The sequence below is a fragment of the Solea solea genome, chromosome 9 (genome assembly GCF_958295425.1).
Source record: "Solea solea chromosome 9, fSolSol10.1, whole genome shotgun sequence".
Taxonomy (NCBI): domain Eukaryota; kingdom Metazoa; phylum Chordata; class Actinopteri; order Pleuronectiformes; family Soleidae; genus Solea; species Solea solea.
Window position 1 is genome coordinate 22,639,884 of NC_081142.1, and position 22,713 is coordinate 22,662,596.

At 40.7% G+C, this 22,713-nt stretch overlaps 2 protein-coding genes across 6 annotated transcripts in view; both read right to left on the minus strand.

Annotated features, from left to right (window-relative positions):
- eps15l1a (epidermal growth factor receptor pathway substrate 15-like 1a) overlaps positions 1-7,037 on the minus strand; it is a 39,789-nt gene extending 32,752 nt beyond the window's left edge. For all 4 annotated transcript variants that reach the window (XM_058638387.1, XM_058638385.1, XM_058638384.1 and 1 more), the window contains exons 1-10: positions 6,939-7,037; positions 5,177-5,218; positions 4,729-4,818; positions 2,489-2,536; positions 2,140-2,235; positions 1,925-1,987; positions 1,702-1,827; positions 1,558-1,617; positions 971-1,216; positions 712-869 (exon numbers count right to left, since the gene is read on the minus strand). In XM_058638387.1, the coding sequence (XP_058494370.1) occupies positions 712-869; positions 971-1,216; positions 1,558-1,617; positions 1,702-1,827; positions 1,925-1,987; positions 2,140-2,235; positions 2,489-2,536; positions 4,729-4,818; positions 5,177-5,218; positions 6,939-6,965 (956 nt within the window). In that variant the 5' untranslated portion in view covers positions 6,966-7,037. The remainder of the gene's footprint in view (positions 1-711; positions 870-970; positions 1,217-1,557; positions 1,618-1,701; positions 1,828-1,924; positions 1,988-2,139; positions 2,236-2,488; positions 2,537-4,728; positions 4,819-5,176; positions 5,219-6,938) is intronic.
- Positions 7,038-8,009: 972 nt separating this feature from the next.
- rad23ab (RAD23 homolog A, nucleotide excision repair protein b) lies at positions 8,010-22,202 on the minus strand. 2 transcript variants are annotated; one of them, XM_058637783.1, is made up of 10 exons: positions 21,982-22,202; positions 19,814-19,895; positions 18,859-18,938; positions 17,459-17,895; positions 16,351-16,397; positions 15,656-15,783; positions 15,450-15,567; positions 15,123-15,328; positions 14,423-14,575; positions 8,010-11,663 (listed from the first exon to the last, which is right to left on the minus strand). In XM_058637783.1, the coding sequence occupies exons 1-10, from the start codon at positions 22,048-22,050 to the stop codon at positions 11,550-11,552; spliced, it is 1,434 nt and encodes a 477-aa protein (XP_058493766.1). In that variant the 5' UTR covers positions 22,051-22,202; the 3' UTR covers positions 8,010-11,549. The 2 variants fall into 2 exon arrangements, with proteins under 2 accessions (XP_058493766.1, XP_058493765.1); XM_058637782.1 differs by having other exon boundaries at positions 15,123-15,331.
- Positions 22,203-22,713: the final 511 nt, after the last annotated feature.

Genomic DNA, 22,713 nt, shown 5'->3' on the forward strand with positions numbered 1-22,713 from the left:
AGTCAAACTGACCCATTAATTATTAACCAATGGGTTGAAAATGTCCTCTCGTTCTGAAAAGTCCTCTTTTTCTGAAAATGTCCTCTCTTTCCGAAAATGTCCTTGTTTTCTTAGCCTGCTTTTCCACCTGAAACTTGAAAACTTCTGCACCAAAGTCCAAAGAGAGAATCAGTGATTTTAGCTCACAGACACACAGGAGCTGCTGGTCCAATGTTGCCTCATCTGAATTATTTGTGCCAAACAATTGATTTCAAACACACACATCAGTAAATAACACATTTGAAGTTAATAATGGAGGCAGCAGTGGATCAGAAACTGCTGTGTGCTATGATGTTAAATCTTTGGTGCAGGGACTGAGAGGTTCAGAAACTGACACAAACTTCCTGTTTATGAGGCTGAAAAGGCTGTCATTCAACCGGATAAAGCTGTGAATATATTCTAAAGATATCGTAGACTTCAGCTGGCCTACATTTTATTAGTTTAACTTTTTTTTGAACTGGTTAAATACTGGTTGCTCCTTGTATCCTTTGCACGTCGCCTTGTTTTCTCAAGCTTCACTTTAAGTCAAACACAGAACTCACTACTATATTTTACTTATATTATTATTATATTATTATATTTCTTACTAGTGTTTCATTAGAACTGGTGCCTAATATAATATAGCAGTAATAACAAACCTTGCCAATAATGGAAATACAGCAGATAGCCTACCATATGTGGGCAAGGAGGTTCTGAGAAAGTCCAGACTGCATGAAGATGTCCTTCACTTCATGTCCACTGACAAAACCATCCAGGTCAGCATCTGTCTTCAGGAAGATGTCGTCATAGCGACCACGGTCTGACACGGGAACCACCCAGTTCAGTGAATGCTGAGACACAGAGAGAGAGAGATTTCAAACTTATCATATCTATCTTTTAAAACATCTACTTTTTTACAGTTTTTTCACTGTGTGTGTGTGTGTGTCACTACCTGTCCAGACTTGAGTGTGTGTTTGGGCGACAGGCTGCCTGTGCTGTTGAGCGAGTTCATACTGCCGTGGGAAGGCGTGGAGCGCAGTGAGTCTTTAGGAGGTGGAGGACTGGCAGGAAGTCCAGGCACCGAGCTCATCACCACCGAGCCCAGACTCTTCTTCCTCTTGGATGGAGGGATGAGGGACGAGGGGAGGAGAGCAGGGACGGGTTCTTTCTCCAGCGCCCGGTACACCAGGTGCATGGCCTGGAGAGGACAACACGGTATAAATACACACTTACAGTCAATGTTACAGTTATTTTCTGTAACAAACCTGATCCACTACTACACTAAACGGTGTATTTTATCAGTTTTGTGACTTGTTTTTGCATAAGTGTGGATTTCTGAGTTGTGGTAACAATTAGGAAGATTATTTCATTACTGATTCATCTTTCGATTATTTACTCCATTAATTGATGAGTCATTTGGTCCAGAAAATGTCAGAGGTGAAGACACATGTCATCACTATCTAAAAATGTCCTCACTTTCTGAACATTTCTGAAAATGATGATGAGGAAGATGAAGATGATAAAGATGAAAACACTCACCACTGCAAACTCATCTCTGTCCAGATGTCCGTCTTTATCAATGTCACTCAGGTCCCAAACCTGACAGCAGGAAATAATCATGGATTATAATCTGTTAACAATTTGTGATTTCAAATCTCGCTTTGAGTGTTTGGGGTTTTCTACCTTGCCGAGGATGTCCAGAGGTAGCTTGGAGTTGATGAGGACTGGCTTGACCTTGTCCCCGGACAACAGGCCGTTAACAGGAGCCAAACTTTCAAAGATTCCATCAAACTTACTTTTCTCTTCTGGCTACAAAGGGAAAACACGCAGTCTGGTGAGCAAATTTGTGGTGAAGAAGCAGGTTTATTCAAATGTAAGTCACTGTAAAATATCACTGCGTACACACCCTTACAGCCCAGTGTAAGTCAGCAGGGACTGTGCTGCTCAGAGATGGACTGCTGGTGTCCTTCTGAAATCAGAACATAAACAACATGAAAATGAGGGGTAAAAAATTGTGTTTGTAACAAATTAATTATGAATAAGCAGGTCTGATATGAAGTTTATTCTTTTACACACAGAATGGAGTTAAATCAAGGATTTAATGACAGAAATCTCACTCACAAACTTGGGGGGAGGGACTGTGAGGTTGAGGCTGGACAGACTGACTTCCTGACCGCTCTGAGCGCAGGCCACGAGCCGCAGAGCCACGTAGAATCCCTGAGAGACAACAGACACACACACACACACACACAGAAATATGTTTTCTTTGAGCTGGTGACGTTAACAGCAGCTTCACCATCACAACCAAAAGATCACCTTTATTAGATTTGCTCGCAGACATTTGGCTTCACTTTGTCACTGATTGTCATTTTTTGCTGTTCATCACAGTCTCAATAATGTAATTAATAACGTGTGATATGAGTTCATGTTGATGTCGCAGCAGCAGCTGCTGGAAAAATGAGTTCCGTACCTGTTTGTCCAAGTAGCCTTTTCCATCAGGATCAGCCAAATCCCAAATCTGAAAAACAAAAACACAGAAACACAGCATTTTACACACAATAAATGTGAAATTCAAATGTTACATCTTCATTAGAGGTAAACCTATTAATCAGGCCAGTATAATGTATTAATCAGCCAATTATTTTGCTCTCAGAAACTTGATAAATGTTTATTTTTCCATCCAAAAGAGGGTTTTTTCATGTATTTAATATTTAGTTTATTAGGCCCCGTTCACACAAGGTCGCTTGCGGGTATAAACAACAAAATATTTTATCTGCTCACGCGTACGCGTTTACGTCACATACATGCGCCAGTACAGGGAACTAAACAAACATGTCGGATTATTTCCATGGGATGGACTTTCAAGCTGCTCTGGCAGCTCTAATAAATGTACACGAAATGTACAGGATATGTACAGATAATATTACTGAACAGCGAAGGATCGCTGTTCAGTAATATTATCTGTACAATCTGTGTAATCTGTTTTGCTTTCTGCGGAGAGGAAGGAAGATTCTGTGCATGCGCTCATACATAGCGGTGTTGTGTGATAGTGTATCACAGCGCCACCTAGCCGCCTGGCATGCATACCAAATCGAATTCCACACACTTTTGCGTCACCGTATGCACGCAGATTTCCTCCCGAAACGCTTGTCTAAACGTGGAATAAAAAGTGAAGACGGGACGCCACTTTTGCGTCTTCTGGTCAGACCGTCGTCATGTAAACGTAGCCTTATTTGTTATCATTAGTTAGATTTCTTTTTACAGATGGAGGTGAAAAAGAAACTTGAAAAACTCAAATCATGAAGACATAAAGAGGTTGAATGAGAATGACACCACAATAACTACAATAAGTTATCATTAAATGAAAGTAAAACACAATTAATGATCTTTGGTAGCACCAGGACACATTCTGACATAGAGTTGAAGTTATTGGGAATCATTATAGACCACAAACTTTGTTAGAAACCACACATAGAAAACATTAAATGTAAATCCAAATCCAAATCAAATTTATTGCATAAAAACGGCCTTATAGGATATTGTATTGTTCACTAATGCCCTGTTTTTCGGTTATTGGCATAATTGTGCTAAATTATTTCACTTTTTATATGAATGTAACCTTAAATAAAGATATTCATTCATTCATTAACCAAGTGTGTTTAATAAAGAGTCAGTAAAAAATCTGCACTTCAAGATGTAAACCAATGTGTTTTCTGTGGCCAATGCAAATTTTCACATAATTGGTGGCAATTTTTTGTAATTTTGTAATGAACAAAACTTAGCAACAATTATCAAGTTTCTGAGAACAAAAATGTGTATAATAAGTATTAAAAAAGGAAAATATCGGCCTAATTATTCCCACCTCTCATCAATCATCTGACCACACATGAGCTGCAGTGACAAGAGTAAGACGATCAGTTTCTTCACTTCTCTCAAAGCTCAAGGTTATTTAAATAAAGACTGTAACTTATACTCATATAAATAATATCATCTGTACTTGTCCTGTATGGACTGAAATGTGAAACTACCTCATATATAAACTCTGCCTGAGACTCAATGAAGGTTCATCAATATCCTCTCCGTCTGTCACTCCGCTGACTCACCGTGTAAATATTTTCTTTCTTTCTTTAATCCTCAGGGTTTTCCTGTCGTATCTTAGCACGACCTTCGCTGAACTCATTAAAAAATACAACGCTTTTTCATTACATAACCTCTTTAACCTTGACGTGGAATTCCGTTCACAAAGAAAGCAAACACAGTTGATGAAATTATGAAAACTAAACACACTTAATGAAACTTCATATATATAACTAATAATAACTTCTCAAAATAAAAAAAAACACAATAATTGACCTTTTTATTGCTAGAAAACAAAAATTCAAGAGCCCAGTGTTGCCTTTAATTCTTTGCAAAAGCACTGAAAACCTCTTAACTTTTGCAAGAAATACGACATCGTGGGACAGAGCACAGAAGTGTCGCTATACGCAGACAATCTCCTGGTATATTTAAGTGACCCAGTCTCATCTTTTCCTGCGATTAAATCAAGTGGAATGTGGCTCCTTTTCAGGACACAAATTTAACCTTCCAAAGAGTGAATTATACCAAAATAACAATTTGGCAAAGAAAAAGCATCCAAGAAAAGATTCAGAAGTGAATTTGACTGCTCAAAACACACAAACAAATCTGTGTGTGACCTCTGACACCACGTACCTTTCCCAGTGTAACATCAGGGAGTCCAGACTTTTTTAAGAACAGGGCAGCTTCTGTTGGTCCCACTCTCCCCGTGTTCCCTGGATCCACCTGGGACCAAAACAGACATGTGTTACCGTCTTAAAAATCGAATAAAATCTGCCAACTTAAGTCTGGAAACTGCGGTTTAGTTTCAGAAAAAAGGGTGTCAAAATGCGAGATCAGTGGTATATTATCTGTATTTATATCGTTTTTTTTATCTCATTCATAGTAATTAACACATCAGTTTTCACCATTCACTCGCACATGAATCCTGTGAATAACTGGGGATGAGGTTACAGATTCACCACTATTTAAACAACAATATAAACTTTCCTAGAAAGTGGGAGTTTGACATTTTCCTTTCATAATTCTGCAAAAAAAAAATATATCATAGAACCTCTGTGCAATAATCTGCTGATCCTCTTACCTGTCTGTAAAAGTTCTCAAACACGGGGTTCCCACTTGACAACTGTGGCAAAGGGAGGACTTTATTAATCACACTATGGCAGAACATCATCACACAGTCAGTCCTAATTAAATCATGATACAAGAAATTACAATAATAATAACAATAATAATAATAACATGACGATTAAGATTTTTTCTCTTCCTCTCTCTCTTCAGTTTGGCCCGAATACTCCATCACAGTATTCTAATTAGGAGACTGAAAAGAATAATGATTGAAATAACAAGGTGAAGTAATATCACTATACTATTATTGAGGATTGTATTGCAAGACTGGAGGATAGTAGGGGTAAATTGTATGAGGTCTGGTGTAGAGATGAAATTACTCGATTAATCGATTACTAAATGAATCGTCAACTATTTTGATAATCGATTAATCGGTTTGAAGCTTTTTTCATGATTAAAACAAGATTTCTGATTGTTTCAGCTTCTTAAATGTTATTTTTTTAAATTTCTTTGCTCCATATAAACAAAGAAATCATTAAAATCATCATCATGAATAATTTTTTTGTTTTTTGTGGACAAAAACAAAGACGTTTGAGAACATCGTAATTTCCTGGTTTGACAAACACTGATCAACATTTATTAATGGTTTCTGACATTTTATGGATCAAACGATGACTCGATTCATCGAGAAAATAATTGACAGATTAATCGATTATAAATATAATCATTAGTTGCAGCTCTAGTCTGGTGTCACTTTCTAGATTTTATACGATTTATACAACTAACAGCTCATCATTTATTTTATTTATTACTAATTTTTGTGACGTAACCTTATTCGCTCATTTTGTTTGCCCAGCCTGTACTGATTGTTGTGATTGGGGGTAGTAATGTTATGTATGTTATTATTATTATTATTATTATTATTATTATGTGTATGTGTATGATGTGATGTTTTCAAACAAAAATGCAACATTACAACATACATATATATGTACTACTATTTCATGACGGGTCTAACCTGGTTGAGTCCATGACAGTTAAGTGCGTGTATTTATATATACACACATACATATATATATATATATGTATATATATATATATATATATATATATATATATATTTGTTTTTATATATATATATATTTATTTATATATATATATATATATAAATATCTTTTAAAAAAGCACTTATATATAACATAGACTCCGCAGTATTCGGAGCATTAGTAGATAATGTGATTGTTGTGATGATCTCAGCATCCTGCATCCCTCTCTGTGCCTTCATGTCTTCATCACCACCAGCGTCCTCATCCTCACTCTCTCCTCTCTGCATCTAAGCTAAGCTAAGCTAGGCTAATCTCTGCTAGGCTCACGTTCCGAGCGAGCGCCGACTCACTTTTCTGCCGCTTTTTGTCACATAAAAGTAGGCGGTAGAGCGTCTACTTTACTCCCCGCGGCGCACATTATATTCACAACATTCACACACATAAAAACATGGCGTGTGTGTGGAGAAATGACAGGCACCAGCCGCGGCTAACGCGAGCCCCCGCTACCTAACGGTAACGGTACCGCAGAGGGCCTTCCCTCTCCTGACTCAGGGCCAGCTGACTGAGCCGCTTCGCGGGCTGCACTTTCAGCCGAGAGCCGCTTTTCTCTCCTTTCACGAGACATTTTCAAAGGACGGTGTCGCGGCGGCTGCGACACGCGAGGCGGGGGGGTTGTAAGCATAACCGAGGAGCTAGTTGAAGAGTAGAGACCGATAAAAGCTGCATCTTTACCTGGGTGAGTGATGTGAGAGCTGCCATCTTCCCTGTTGCTGCGGGAACGCACCCACTCTCTCTCCCTCTGTGTGTGTCCACCACCTCCCTCTCTCTCCACAGCGACGCTCCCCCTGGCGGTCAGACCGAGGGACTACACCTACACCACCCCGCCCAGGAGGTGATGTTTTCATCATCAATCTGAATTATTTTGGTGGTCACCCAAGCATGTTCACAAATATGTTCACAAGTATCCTAAAAATCTACCCACTAATGACGTCACTCACAAAATGTCACATTTTGACTCTTTTTGACTCCGTGAAACCAGTTTGATCAGGATATGAACCAGTTGCGGATTTTGTAGTACTTTTAGCAAGTTCAAATGTGTTTATCACAACAATATTTTAACAGATCAAGATGAACTTTCGTCATACTTATGTAAGATGGTGATAGCAGTAAACAGGTTTCAAACATTTAACGACGTAGGTGAAAAAAATTTGTTGGCTGTTAGCAAAATGTAGGGTAATGAGATATCAGTGTTTTTATGTTGTTTTAATGTGGATTAAAGCTTCAGTATGTGTTGTTGAATATGTTTCGGAGGATAATTTCTATTACTAAAATGTCAGGATTATTCTGAATCCAGCAAGTGGCAGGAAAAAAAATCAAACATATTTAGGATTAGGAATAATCAATGTGAAAAATTGTTTGGAAACATAATTTAAAAAAGGCAGAATTATGTGATTAAAGTCAGAATTCAGAGAAAATAAGGCAGACTTCTGAGATTAAAGTATAAACTGTGGGGGGAAGTCAGACCTTGAGAAAGAAGTCTGAAAAGGCAGAATTCAGAGAAAACAAGATTTAAGTCAAATTTAAATTGATTGATTGATTAAAGTCATAATTCAGAATTTAATCTCAGAGGTCTGCTTTTGTTTTCATTTTGGCATTACCAATTGAAGTGATTTTTTTGTACCCAAAATAAAAAAATGAAGATAAATTGTTTTGTTTTTACAATTTTGCATAATACAGTGAATCTGAGACACAGTGACTGTCGCACATGAATCATTCATAATAATCATCACTTCATCTCCGCTGCTCTGTAAAAGCACTTTATTTTACACAATGTTGAAACAAAAAGTTTGTTTTTTTATTCATTCACAACTATTCAGCAAAACCTCAACCAATGTCTATGTATTAAGGTTGTAATTATTATTATTATCATCATTATTTTTCATTATAAACCCCAAAAACAAAACAAATCAACAGATAAACTGAGATGAGAGCAAACACCACATTGGTCTCATCACTTCATGCAACCAACCACCTGTCAACGAGTTCGAGCAGCGTCTCCGTCACAGTAAAGTGCCTCTTCACCTTTCCCCCCCAAAGTCTGCAGTTACACCCTTTACACAATATATGACATGATACAACACCTGCATTCACTTCCAGTTCAAACTAAAACAAAGAAAAACAACAGGAGAAACAGCAAAGCACATGCCGGACACTGAAAATAGGACTTGTTCATTTGTTTTGGCTGCGAGCACTTTCTTTTTTTGTTGTTGTTTATCGATAATTAAATGTCGTCACTATATTTTCAGAACACTACGTTGGTAAAACTGCAACATCATCAGGAAAAATGAGCTGTGTTTGAACAGCGAGGCATAGAAAAGGGTGGGGAAATGGGCGGGGCTGCAAATGCTGCGTTCCTTTTATGGCAGAACTCGGAAGCAGAGACATAGACCCAGAGTTCAAATTAAGAAGTCGGAACTGAAAAAATTGCATTTTGGGCTAGCCACTGTTAGTAAAATTAAAAAATTAAAAAAGTAAATAACAACAACAACGCTCTACAAGATATTTAGTGCACTCACAGCGCAACAACGTGTCTACGATTAAAAATTAAACGGTACGATGTGTACAATTTACGAATTACTGTGAGACAAATACAACAAAAATTAGGCTATTAACGGTAAAAGTAGCCGTGTTTGTATGGTGGCAGCCCTCTGGGAATCCCGAGTTTCCGAGATTAAAAAATTCCGAGTTCCGACTACAAATGGAAACGCAACAATAGAACTCCGCTAGCTGAGGTCACGCAACCAAAACAGCGCCATTTTGCCAGGAAGTGTCACTGTTCACATAGATTTAGAATTTATAATTGGCAGTATTTTGTTTTTTACATGGTAATATCTCTCTTCACCCGCTGTTTTTTTTTTATAAAAAGTTAAGGTGGTGGAAAGATGTCGTGAACCAGGATGACCAGGAGACCAAATCACAGAAGGTCCTGAGGACAGCAGAGTGAGCATAGAAGACAGAGTTAATCAAGAAGCTGAAGTCTGCATCCAGATTTGCAGCTTCCCGGCTGGCAGTTAAGGGGAAACTTAAGGGAAACGACTCCAAAATGATGTTGACGTGCATATGTGTGTAACTGTATTTTGAAACACAATGACATTCATAAAACATTTATTCTATTTGGCAAAGAAAGGAAGATGGTCGTCATAAGTGAAGTTTCCCCTCAACTGCTGACTTAACCTCAGCTAATTCACTTAAATATCTTGTTAATTTTGCGCACTTTTATTGCGATGTGTGAGAATTTTCTAGTAAAATGAGGACAACTTTATTAGAAAGTTGGTATAACGTTCACTCCGGCTGTTTCTATACTCGTGTCAATCACTAGGGGGTAGTGTAAGGATCAGATATAGTTCAGTTTTGCTCGATCTCTATGGATTTTAAAGTGCACAGTGAACTCTTAAAGCTTGAAACCAGCAGTGGTACCTTTAAGTTTTTCCTGCCAACATGGCGGTGTAAACACCCTGAGTCATGTGACGTCAGCTGAGGAAATACAGAAAACTTCCTCTCAGAACAGTAGTGATTAAATCATATCTGGCTGGCAGAGTAGGCAGCAGCGTGGCACTTCATGAGCCATTTCCTTAACGTCCAAAAACAACAGAAGCAACAAAACCTGAGGCTCCATCTGGCCGCAAACACTCAGTCTCCCACTCAATACACAAACACAGGACAAAAAAAACCAACCAAAATGAAATGATCAGAAATAGACATCAGGTTTTTTAAAGGGTGGTTTTATGGTGTCACCAGAAAAACTGATTTTCACCACTTAACAAAAGGCCCACAAATCCATATCTGCTATCTGCTTTGACGCCATTTCTATCTGGAAATATTATGTTTGTAAACGGCTCGCTCTCCTCACACAAAAGCTCATAGAGAAATCCAGTGATTTTACATCACAGCACACAGGAGTTGTTGATCCACTGCTGCCTCCATCAGCAAATTCAAATGTGTTGTTTTATGATGTCAGTGTTTAAAAAAAAAGACCAAATGAGGCAGCAGCAGACCAGCAGCCACTGTGTTCCTGTGAGCTAAAAATGATGATTTTCTCAATGAAGTTTGGAGGATACGTGAACGGTTAAACGACTCAAAAGGAAAAGGTTGTCTAACGGCGAGATAATGCAGAAAACAAAACAACCTCTCATGCTTCTTCCTCACACGCATGGCAAACATTGTGCAACCACACTTAAAAAACCTGAACTATCCCTTTAAGGTAAAGCAATGTGCAATCCCAAAAACAGTCAAGTCAACAGTTTGCATCACACTCTCAGGTTAATCAACAGGGCAGGATAGTGTAATGCATATCTGTGTAATCAGTTGGGGCCGATATTTGCCCATTTTTTAAATAATTATTACAAATTACACATTTCTGTTCTCAGCAACTTGATAAATTTTGCTAAAAGTGAAGTTTTTTTTCACCCAAAAATGTCTTATTTTAGCTTTGGAACGACCTTATTCACAGGTTTATGCATTCTTTTAATTGAGAATTGAGAATTGTCTAAAATTGCACTGCAGACAGACCATTATGGCGTATTTCCACGGCACGACACGCGCGGTTAGGTTGCATTTCCACTACAATAAAAAGTACCTACTCAACGTGGGCGGAGTCATCGCTGCATGGCTGCGTGAAACTGTGGTGACTGTGTTTTATATGTGACACACGCACACACACACCTGACCAATCATCGCACACTACCTTCTCAGCACGCTTTCGGAACCTCCCCGGAGCAGGTACTAAAAATAGTACCTGGTACCAGGTACTATGCTAGTGGTGTGGCGAGCCGATTAGAGCCGGTGGAAATACACCATTAGTGTTCGTATATTTTATCAGATGGAGGAAAAAAATGACGAAACAATTGGCATCATTATCACCCATTGACTGCCCTGAATTCCCAAAAAAAAACCCATAGAAACAGCCACTGTTGATCGGCCTCTACAGTGAGAGGTGATGCAGGCTGTTGACATGCGTCTCCTGGTGTGACGTCTCTCAGTGTGATCGCTCAGCACAAGCGGCAGCAGCAACAACGCAGCAGTGGTGAGGCACGGCTCAGTGTGAGCTCATCAACACAGCAGAATGGAGAGAGCAGGCGGCACAGCGAACTTTGAACAGCAAAATCATCATCATTGTCACTGCCACCATCGGACCACTGTCGCGATGGCGCGAAAAGATATGTCGTCTTTCCTCTCCTCCCCTCCTACATTCCCTCATTCCTTCCCTCTGGACCTCCCGTCATCGTCGTCCTCCTCTCCGGGGGCCCCTCTTGTTGAGCGGTGATGATGTCACGTGACGCTTGACTACTCGTCGTCCCACGATTGTTGTAGAAGGAAGTTTGCGGCCAGATTTTCGTTCTTCTCGCAGGCAAAGTAAGCCTGGATGACTAAGCCTTCAGGGAAGCCCAGTGCTTTTAACTGGACACACACACACACACACACACACACACACATTAACAGAAGGCTAACAATGATAAAAGAAATTCAATTTGTCCATTTGACTGTTCTATAAATCAGTTTTCTGTATGATTTCAACATTTCTATGGTCATAATCGTTGAATTTACGCATTTCCTGTTCAAATACACAGGAGAACGACGGTGAGGTGAGCTGTGAATCATCTCTGTGCCGCACACACTGACTGAAGCGGGTAGAAGCGGGCAGTTGGCTCATGCCCATTGCTGCCTCTCTTTATAATCTATAATCTTTATAATCACACATTTTTTATCTATTCTAAATGTCCCTTGATTTCTTTTTGTCCCAGTATTTTTTCAACATAGAAAAGTGGATCGGCTTGCTTGTGCAAATGTTTTTTTTTTATTGCGACAAAATCTCTGTCCCCCTGCATATTTCGAGTTATTCCTCTTATTGTGAGAGCCGCACAATAATAAAAGAGGCTGTGTTTCAGTCTGCAGTGCTGTGAATAAAGTGCCGTTCATCAACGTAGACGGAGTCCCGTGGTTTAATGTATTGTTGCCGTAACAAGCTAATCCGAGCTAAAGGAACTAGTGGTCTTTGGGGGTCTCCTTACTACGGTTCGGGGGTCTGCCAGCTTGGTTGGCAACACTGCATACATCATTACTTGGATGTGGGGAGTGCGTCGAGAAATAATCCAGGCTGTGTTGGATACAGAGAGCCCGCTTGGAGACGGAGAATATTATATTATATTATATTATAATAATATTATAATAATATATATATATATATACATATATACACATATATATATATATATATACACACACATATATATATACATACATACATATAAAGGTAAGACCATACACAATTTTAATTTTTAATAAAAAAAAAGAGAGATCAGCCAAAAAAAACATTAACATTTTCAAATTTGGCCTTATATTAATAAATATTCTGTTTTTCTTGCTATCTTATTGTTGAAAAGTATGGAATTGATTAAAGCATAATAAAAGCTTTTAAAACAGCTAAATGTTTCAAATAAGGTCAAAATTTAAATATAAGCTATTTTGGGTTCATCTATTTGTACCTCCGAAGTCACTGCTTCAGAGTCATAGTGATGGTTTAATGCAGGGGTAGGGAACCTATGGCTCGCGAGCCAGGTGTGGCTCTTTTGATGATTGCATCTGGCTCGCAGATTTCGGCTTTTCAGATAAAACATAAAATATTATCACTTGTTTTAATCCATCCATCGATTTACCACTGCTCATGTCTTGTTCAGGGCTGCAGGAGCAATTGTCCATTATTTTAATTGGATGATAATAGCCTACATGGCCGTTTTTGGGTAATCAGGTAAACGCCCCCTTTTGAATCAGTCAACTCGGTCATTAGCTCAAAGCTAACCCTTCGACGAAGAAGATGGCGAAAAGAAAAAAAGATGATAAGTATCGTACATTTCAGGACGAATGGACTGAAGAATTCGCCTTTGTGGAGAGAGCAGGTTCTGCGGTGTGCCTAATTTGCAATGACAAAATCGCATCGATGAAACGGTCGAATGTAAAGCGGCACTTCGACACACGCCTACTACCTTTGCATCAAAATACCCTGCGGGAGACAGCAGGAAGAAAGCGTGCCAAGAGCTACTGAGCAGGGTGCAAGCTAGCCAGCAGCAACTCCGCCTATGGACCCGGCAAGGTGACTATAATTCCGCTAGTTTTGCTGGATCTTTAGCAATAGTGAGGAACGGAAAACCATTCACAGATGGCGAGTATGCTAAAACGTTCATGCTGGATGTAGCCAATGAACTTTTTGATGATCTTCCGAACAAAGACAAGATAATCAAACGGATACAAGACATGCCTCTGTCAGCAAGAACTGTTCATGATCGTACCATCATGATGGCAAACCAAGTGGAGGAAACGCAAGTGAAGGACATAAATGCAGCGCTGTTCTTTTCCCTGGCTTTGGATGAGTCAACAGACGTAAGTCATTTGTCGCAGTTCAGTGTGATTGCAAGATATGCTGCTGGTGACACACTGCGCGAAGAAAGTCTTGCTGTTCTGCCAATAAAAGGGTCCACAAGAACCAGAAGTCGCATTAATGGTGAGTATTATAACAACATTATTTAAAAGAATAAATTCAGATTATTCTACTCACATTTAGTTAAATTCAGTCTTAAAATATATTATATGGCTCTCACTGAAATAAATTTCCAAATATTTTGCTTTCATGGCTCTCTGAGTCAAAAAGGTTCCCGACCCCTGGTTTAATGTCTTGTTGTGGGGAGATTGGGAGGCTGTCTCCACCGCCCCCTAGTGTCTGTTAGTGGAAAACCAGCCTCGGAATCCACAGACAGCAGCAGGTGCCGGATATAAGATCAAGGCAGTAATGGCGTTATTTGTCGACATTCGTCGCGGCAGAGCCGACGAAAAAGAAGCAGAGGAAACTGTCGTTGTCAGTGAGGAAGAGCGGATGTCGATTGTGGCTCCAAGGCTTGTGTTCACCGGCTCCAGATAAAACAAATGGTCAGGAGAGGTCGATGACGAATGGATGTTTACGGTGGTGTATGCATGTACACTGTAGGTGGAGCTCCGTAGAGAACAAAGGCGAAAAAAGGACGACCAGACTTGCGAAGTTACGCTTTAACCAAGCCCTAAATATCACAACCGCAGCATAATTCCATCCTGAGCATCAATTATTCTATCAATTAACCTCTGGACAAACCAATGAAGTTGTATTAGATTATAGACTATAGATGACTGACCCTCTCGATGGCCTCCTTCTCCTGTAGGGTGACCTCGATGTAGTTGGTTTGTGGTGGACCCTGGGCCTCGGCTCCCTCGCTTCCCGTGTCGCCGCCACCACCCCGTGGCTCGTTCAGCATCTGTACAAACTGCTGCTGGTGCTGCGTGATTTGCTGCAAAAAAAAAAGAAAAGTCAGTGTGATTTAGTGACGTCTACAAATGACTGGATACTCCTGGAGGAACTCCATCCATTCTAAGAAAGTACAGCCTCATTTCAGATTAGTGTTACAGTCTCGTACATCGCAGTTATTTGTGTTACCAAGCTCATATGATGAGATATGATCTTTCATTGGAAACGCAAGTCAGACTAGAAAATTATGCGGCACAATTTTGATCGTGCCTGCTTTTTGCTGCCGATTTTGGGTGGATTAAACCTTTAAAACTCACAAGACGGTGACCTACAGGCGATATAAAAATGTGAAAGGCTCTCTTTAGAGACTGTGTGACGTTTATCCCTTAGAAATATAGTAAGACTCTGCTCCTAAAGTAACAAAAAAAATGTTTTATTTTTAGTTTCAGGTGATTATGCGCTAATGGACATTTTGTCGTACTTGTTTGGTTCACAAAATGTTGAAAAAAAACGACTAAAAAGGCACAATAAAACCTGTGTTTTACAGTGTTTGCCATGTACAAAAGTTATCAAATAAAGTCATCAAGTACCTGCAGCAGCTGTGGGTTGTCTCTGCCGAGCTGCTGCAGCAGCGCTGGTAGAAGCGCTGGGTTCTGCCGGATGATCTGTCTCATCTGCTGGAACTGAGGCTGGTTCCTCAGGAACTCCAGAGGGTTCGCCATGGGCGGAGCAGAGCCTCCTCCACCACCAGTGGAGGGAGCAGAGGGAGGAGGAGGCTGACTGACAGACACCGGCCCTGCTGGGGGGGGGGGGAGAGAGAGAGAGAGAGAGAGAGAGCGCAAGGGAGCACAGGAGGAAAATAAGCAGATGGACGAAGACATGGAAGAATAAACATGTGTGGAGAAGCGTGGTCTTACTGTTTGAGGGTGCTGTGGGCTGCTGTGGTGGCTGTGTCGCAGGGATCGGGGGGTTAGATGGAGCACTGTGTCTCACTGGTTCTTGAGATGGGAGATCAGCGGCCTCTGCTGGAATCCCCTGCAGGATCAGCATCAACATTTACTACACACACCTGAGAGCACAGAGGCAGCGCTGTGAGCTGAGCAGGTTAAAGCCCCTCACTCACCATGAGCAGATACTCCACCGCTCGGTCCGGGTTGTTGTAGCTGGCTCTGAGCGCAGCGACGACCTGCTCCCGCTCATAACCCATGGACATGATCTCAGACACCAGGTTCTCATAGGCGGGGCCTGTTACTGTGGAAACGACAGCAGAGAGAGAGAGAGAGAGAGAGAGAGACGACACAGCAGGTGAGCAGATGGAAAGACACATTCTTGATTTATCTATTTGTTGTTTAGTGCATAAAATGAATGAAAATTGTTTCCCCAAACCTCAAAATAAAGATGTCTTTGTTCAGTTTAAATGATTTCTTAGTTAAAAAAAGGAGCAAGGAAAGCAGAAAATATTCACATTTAAGAAGCTGAAAACTCTCAAACTAAATAAATAAGTGGCGATTGCTGACTGTAACGAGACAAAGTTACTAAAACACACAAACGATCCATCTTTAATGACGACTTTTCGTGAAGGTCGGAGGCTCATCACATTTATATTCATCTGCCGTAGCCTGTTTGTTTCACACTCACACCTCTTGTACAATAACTGGATAAAAGGTTTTCATCTGTTCACAACAACAAAGTATAAAAAAGAAGATAACAACCTGAAACTGGGGTAAAAAAACAAACAGAAATGAGCCAAGGATCATGAGAAGCTTGTGATGGAAGAGGCTCTGGAGTTTGAAGAAGAAGAATGACAGTTGAATTTACCCAGTATTGACGCCGCTTCTTCAAGGAGTCCCAGTTCATCAACAAGGCTGAGAAACATGAGGACAAAGAAAGCAGTGAGTCAGTGTTTCAGAGGATAAACCATCACTGTCTCAAGAATTTACTTAAAACAGAGACGGAAATAAAACACGTCACAGCTGTAAGTGGAACGAGGAAGGCAAGATCGAACGTTTTTGCCAATATACAACCTGCTGCCGATAACAGACACTGATAAATACGCTGAGGTCATTTTTAGTCTCTTCTGTGGTGAAATTGATGTAATATTCTGTAGGGATGCATCATCACGTTGGACTTTTTTAACAATATCCCAAATGCCGATATATCAGTAGAGCTTTGGCCGATTACAAATATAGATACACAAAAGTGTTAGTGGTCACCGAGTCTCTTGGCGTGTCTGCTGATATTCAATAAATTGCCGATAATATCACGCATCTCTAATGTAAACCTCAGAATGCTAACATGCTCACTGCTAACAGCATTATGCTAAGCATGTGCTAATGAGCGCTAAACACAAACACATGTCGATGTCGTTTGAAGTTAACCAGAATCATCAGGAACTTGTGTTCGTACACGTCAGCCAATCAGAGGAGGTGAAAATTAAAGCTCCAGTGTGTGACTCCTAAACACTGCTAGCGCCGCTAGTGTCGCTAACCCCGGCATAGCCCCGCACCTCCGGTGAGCCTGCAGAACGTTCTGAAAGAACGACAACTGTTTCTCTTTCCACATTCATTTACGTATCTCACGACTACACTCAGGTTTCAGAGAAAAGTTCACTGCTGTCTCACAGCTGCCGCCCCGCCTGTGTCTCCACAGACACAGACACAAAAAACCCACTGCTGTAAAGTTGATGCATTTTATATCGTAAATGTATGAAACCTCTGAATCACGTATGGAAAATTTAGAGAGTCTTCACGACTTTGGACCGTGGAGGGAAACTTGACTACTCACAGAAACCTCATGCAGGTTTGAACCGTGAACCTTCTTGGTGTGTGGCAACAGTGCTGACCACTGCACCAACCCTGAGTGACAGCAGAACAGCTTTCCTCATAAAGCAGGTGATTAATGTACGTAGTGATGCGTTTCTTCTGACCTGGAGGCAGATGATTGCTCTGGTTCCGTGATCGAAGGCTGATCCTCTGGGTTTTCCTTCGGAGTGTCTTCTGGCTGTGCAGCGGGTGTAGACGTGTCTGCAGTGGCCGAGGCTGGCTGAACAGCTTCAGGAGCTGGAGCATCAGCTGGAGTCACAGCTGGAGCCGAGTCTGCCTTTGAGTCCAGAGCTGCTGCTGATGCTGCTTCAGCAGAATCTGTCGCTGTGTTTTCTGGGACTGAGGACGAGGACGGGGGTTCAGAGAGAGGCACTGACTGTGGAGCAGGTTCAGACACGGACGCCGCTTGTGTCGGTGGTGAGGCTACTTGTGCCGGGCCGGAGGCTGGTGGTGAGGTGGAGGAGGAGGAGGCTGGTGCTGAAGCTGCAGCGGGTTGAGGAGACGGCTGAGGGGCCTCTTTTGGAGCAGGCGCTGCTTTTGGCTGAAGAAAAAACAGAAAGTTTAAGATAATTGTGTTTGGATATTTTGAGCAAGAAAAACTAAGGCAAAATTCAGATATACACTCCAACTTAGAGGGGAAAACTCAAAACCTTTAGAGTTTAAAATATACAGCCTAGAAGTCTAAAGTAACTACCACATGCACCAGCAGAGGGCGCAGTGAACAAAGCTCAGCCTTAGGTCCACTTTGAATCCATCAGAAAAATAAAACAGTGATGCTTTTCTTGTTCTCAGGACCGGGGTTAACTTCTTACCATTAGGTATTGCTGTGAAAATGGAGGACACGAGCTAATCCGTCCTCCTGAGTGGACAAATTGACAAGTTTACATTGAAAGTCAACGCACAGACACGTCTTATATCTTGCATTGGCTGCGCAGCGCGGATTCTGTGTAATTTTTGTGTAAAAAGTGACAGCAACACTCTTCTACACTAGACAGTTTATTTTATACTCAGTTTAATTTCCATATCAGTCCTAAAGTGATCGCTAAAAGTAAGTAACTCCCCAGCATCAGGAAAACGGCAAAAAAAATGCAAGTGAGGAAAACCACATTCAACAAAAAGCTCTTATGTGTGTCACTTTATCTCCCCATTAGACAGAGCTTTCAGAAGTTTGTAAGGTGTTTACGCTCCTAAGCCCATAGAGAAAATCGTAATTTTTAGCTTACAGAGACACAGCTGGTCCGCTGCTTTCTCGTGTGGCAAGTTTGTGTCACTTAAGCCAATCTGAACAAAGAATTTCAAACACCAGAGTCACAAGAATAACACGTCTGAGTTTACTGATGGAGGCAGCAGTGGGTGAATGACCCCTGTGTGCTGGGATGTAAAATCGATTTTCTCTATGGACTTTGGTGCAGGAGAGGAAGTTTTTTTTGTAAGTTTCCAGACAGAAAATGCTGTCACACAGCAGAGATAAAGCAGAGAACATATTCATTTTCTAAGCACTGACCTTGGTTACCATGACAACCACGAAGTTCTTCTCATCTATTTTGTACTCTTTGAGCGGGGTGTCATCATTTAAGATTTTACCTGTGAAACAGAGGATAAACAGTGTTTAAGTGTGACGATAATCCGATTACACAGCTGAGATCAACATGGAGTGTTTGTATTTTGACCTCAGCAGAATCTCAGAATTGTGTGGACTTTTCTTCATAAACTTTTTATGATACACGCACACACACCTTCCTAATCAGATTACATGCAGTATACTTCAGAATTAAAGCAGTATATTCATCATTAACTAATCTGTCACATGTTTGCTTGATTAAAATTTCAGAAAATGTTGATTGGCGAGATGTTGCTATATAGAGCAAAGAAACTAGAAAATATTCACATTAAAAAGCTGAAAAATCAGAGAAACTAGTTTTAAGTATTAAAAAACAAAACACTTTAACCCAGTTTGGATTATAATGTCTGTTCCCATGGTTACAACTAGGGCTGCAACAATTGATCAATTATTAAATTATCCGTGGGCCATATTTGAATGTTTTAAAAAGTCATCATTGCTCAAAATAAAAATAATCGTTAAAACTTAATTGTTTTTGGTTTGTGGACAAACACAGGATATTTATTTCAAGGTTTGAGGAAATACTGATGCTGATGGATTTGTTATTTGCAGCTTTAAATTGCACAGTAGATGAGATTTTTCTTGCATTACTGTTCAATAATTCCATAAAGAACACAACATTCTGCACGTTCTCTGCACTCTGTTCACAACCTCACAAACACAACACATCTACAGAAGGTAGACGCTCCTATTGGCTGCTATACGACAACAACGTCTCTGCACACAGGTCCCACATGTGGGTACACTGCACCAACAATAACGGCCTCTCTGGAGCAGAGTTTGGTTTTTCCGTGACTCTTTACCTGCGTCCACGTCGTCCTGTGTGAGTGTTTCTCACCTGCGTAGATGAGTTTCTGTCCAGCAGCAGGAAACGCATCTTTTCCTCTGTCGCCCTCTATTTTCTCCTTCAGGGTTTTCACCTGACAAATGTCAAACATATAAAAACACACATCACTAAAATCACAATAACATAAACGTGTTACACAGGGGTCAGTGGAAGGCCTCATGTCTGACACTGTAAATAAATGTTATGAGAACATGTTACTGCTCAGAGGCTGATGATATACAGTGTTTTCCTGTGCCATTTTTAAACAGTTTTCTGTAAACACGGCATCGTTTCAAAAAAACAACCCAAAATGAGTGAAATACACCAAAAACTAGCATTTAACTTTATCTGTAATTTGCCCATTTTGTCTGTTTGATTTATCTTCTTATTTAAGATGTAAAGTGACCTTGAGTGTTTGAAAGGCACTTACAAATAAAACCTATGACTATTATTAGCATTACTATTATTAAACAGATAATGATGGTGACGAAAAAGACGTCAACACATGCCAGAGCAAGAGAGAGGTTGCATTACTGGTTGTATACATAAATGCCGATTCCATGAGGATAAAAGCCGATACAATTATCTTTAACTGTGTGAACATGCCCTTAGTGACCTCTAATGGTGCTTCTAGCACGACTCAGCTCGAATTTACTTGGTTTTTCAGTGATAGAACCTGGTACAGTAACTGGTGGGTTTTTCAGTGCCTGCACTGGCGAGGTTCAGCTGAGCCAATACTAAAATGTGACGTCAACAGACTGCCGGCCACTGACTGGCCAGAGAGTGATGTCACCAGAAGAGCCATGAGTGCGACGTCCGACATGAGAATCAACACCAAACAATGCCAAACTGTAGATGAGTTAAAAATACTAAAAAAAGGGAAATGTCTAAAATGTCAATATTTAACAGAAGAGTCTGGTGTATTTAGCGACGGCTCGTAACACTCACCGTCCTTCTTACACTTTATCGATTCATGCATTGGATTTATGTCACGCAGTTACTCTTCCATCCATCCATCATCTACCGCTTCATCCTCTACTGGAGGGTCGCAGGGGCTGCTGTGCCAATCTCAGCTGACATAGGCAGGGTACACCATGGACAGCGCCAGTCCATCACAGGACCACACATAGTGGCAAACAATCATTCACTCCCACATTCACACCTATGGTCAATTTAGAGTGACCAATTTACCTAATCCCACAGTTACTCTTTGTTATGTGCTAGGCTTTAAAATTATCGTGAGGGCTGCTAAAGAAACATGGCACAAAATGGCGCCGTCCATACAGCAAGACCCTTGCCTAAATTACACATTTTAAGCTTTATTTTTAAAGCAATAACACACTTTTACAAACATATTTATGGGTAATATAACCCTAAGTCGTACACACTGGACCTTTACGGAACAAACATTTCATTAACTCTCCTTCCCGAGTCACGTGACAGCACTTTACAGGAAATGGTAATAGTTTCACTGTATTCACCACGTCTAATTAATACTTCTGCGTTATTTGCAGTGTATTAAACAAATGCCAGGTGCACTGCTTCTTTTTTCCTCTCACATTAGTTTACTGATCGGTCCTTATCTCGTCGCTACATGAACAATAACAGGAGGTTTCAAATATTGCACAGTCATTCATGGTGAGACTGAAACAAGTTTAGCATCAAGCTAAATGGCGCTACAATCGTTTCCGGTGCTTCCTATCAAAGTAAACCCTATCATTGTAAACTGCACCAATAAAGTCAATATATGAAGTGGAGTACAGACACCTTAACGTTTATTATATTATTATTATTATTATTTAAATCTAATTAAATTGCGACATTACCATTATTGTAAATGCAGTGCTAGTTACAACGGATAGATTTTACACTGAAGGAGCAGTTGTTCAGTTCCGGTCTGACAGAGCTACCTGCAGCGAATTTGCCCCACACGAACTCACGTACTGTCACAGAAGCTGCTAAATGACCAACTTGTGTTTATTGTACGTTTAGTTATTATTAACGTTGGAGTAACGTGACGCGTTAAAAACACGTCAACAATGTCAGCGGCGGCGGCTGCTACACACGGACCTAAGCCCGACACCAGTGAACGCTAAGCGGTAGCGAGGCAGCGCTCTCTCGCCCGGCGGCCTGACCGTGTCACTGTTTACTTTAGCTCCGTTAACTTCTTCCCAACTCACCGTCACTTCGGGGTCTATCTCTATCTTGAAGGTCTGCTGCTGCAGCGTCTTCAGCGTGATGGTCAGCATGGTGTCGACGGGGGCAGCTGAGGCCACACTTTCACTGCGGTCACGGCTGTGGTTTTGTCGCTCTTTATTCAGCCCCACTGTCGGTTCTGTTTCTCCGGGTCTGTGAGCGTGTGTGACTCAGCTGTCTGTCTCGCTGCCGCGGCGCGCTGTGAGCAGGGAGTGCAGGCCGCGCACGGACGCCATCTGCCGGTGTGGGAGTGGCACGACACGCTTACTGCGTTCAAGTGCTGTCGGAATAATTGACGATTCCTCCACCGAGCAAAAAACAAACAATATAAGCACAGATTTTTCATGAATTACGAAAGTAATAACCCAAGGAACCAATCGTTTAGATTCTGGTAGTGATCTGGATTCAAATACGTGGTGAAATTAACCTGCATTGGAGAAAATGTGTTAATTTATTTGGTGTTTCGTTACGGGTTCTCGTGGCAGACAGGAAAGGATAAAAAGAGACACAGAACTGTGTCAATGTTTAACACATTTTAATTTAATTTAATCGACGATGAATTACTTTATGTGTTGATTCCGTGTTGATACAGTGTCATGCATAGGTCAAGACAGCTACACTGCAAAAAATAACCAGTCTAAAAAGTATCCAATCCAACTTTATTTATAAAGCATTTTAAAAACAAAAGCGTTACACATCAGAATTTGTAAAATCTT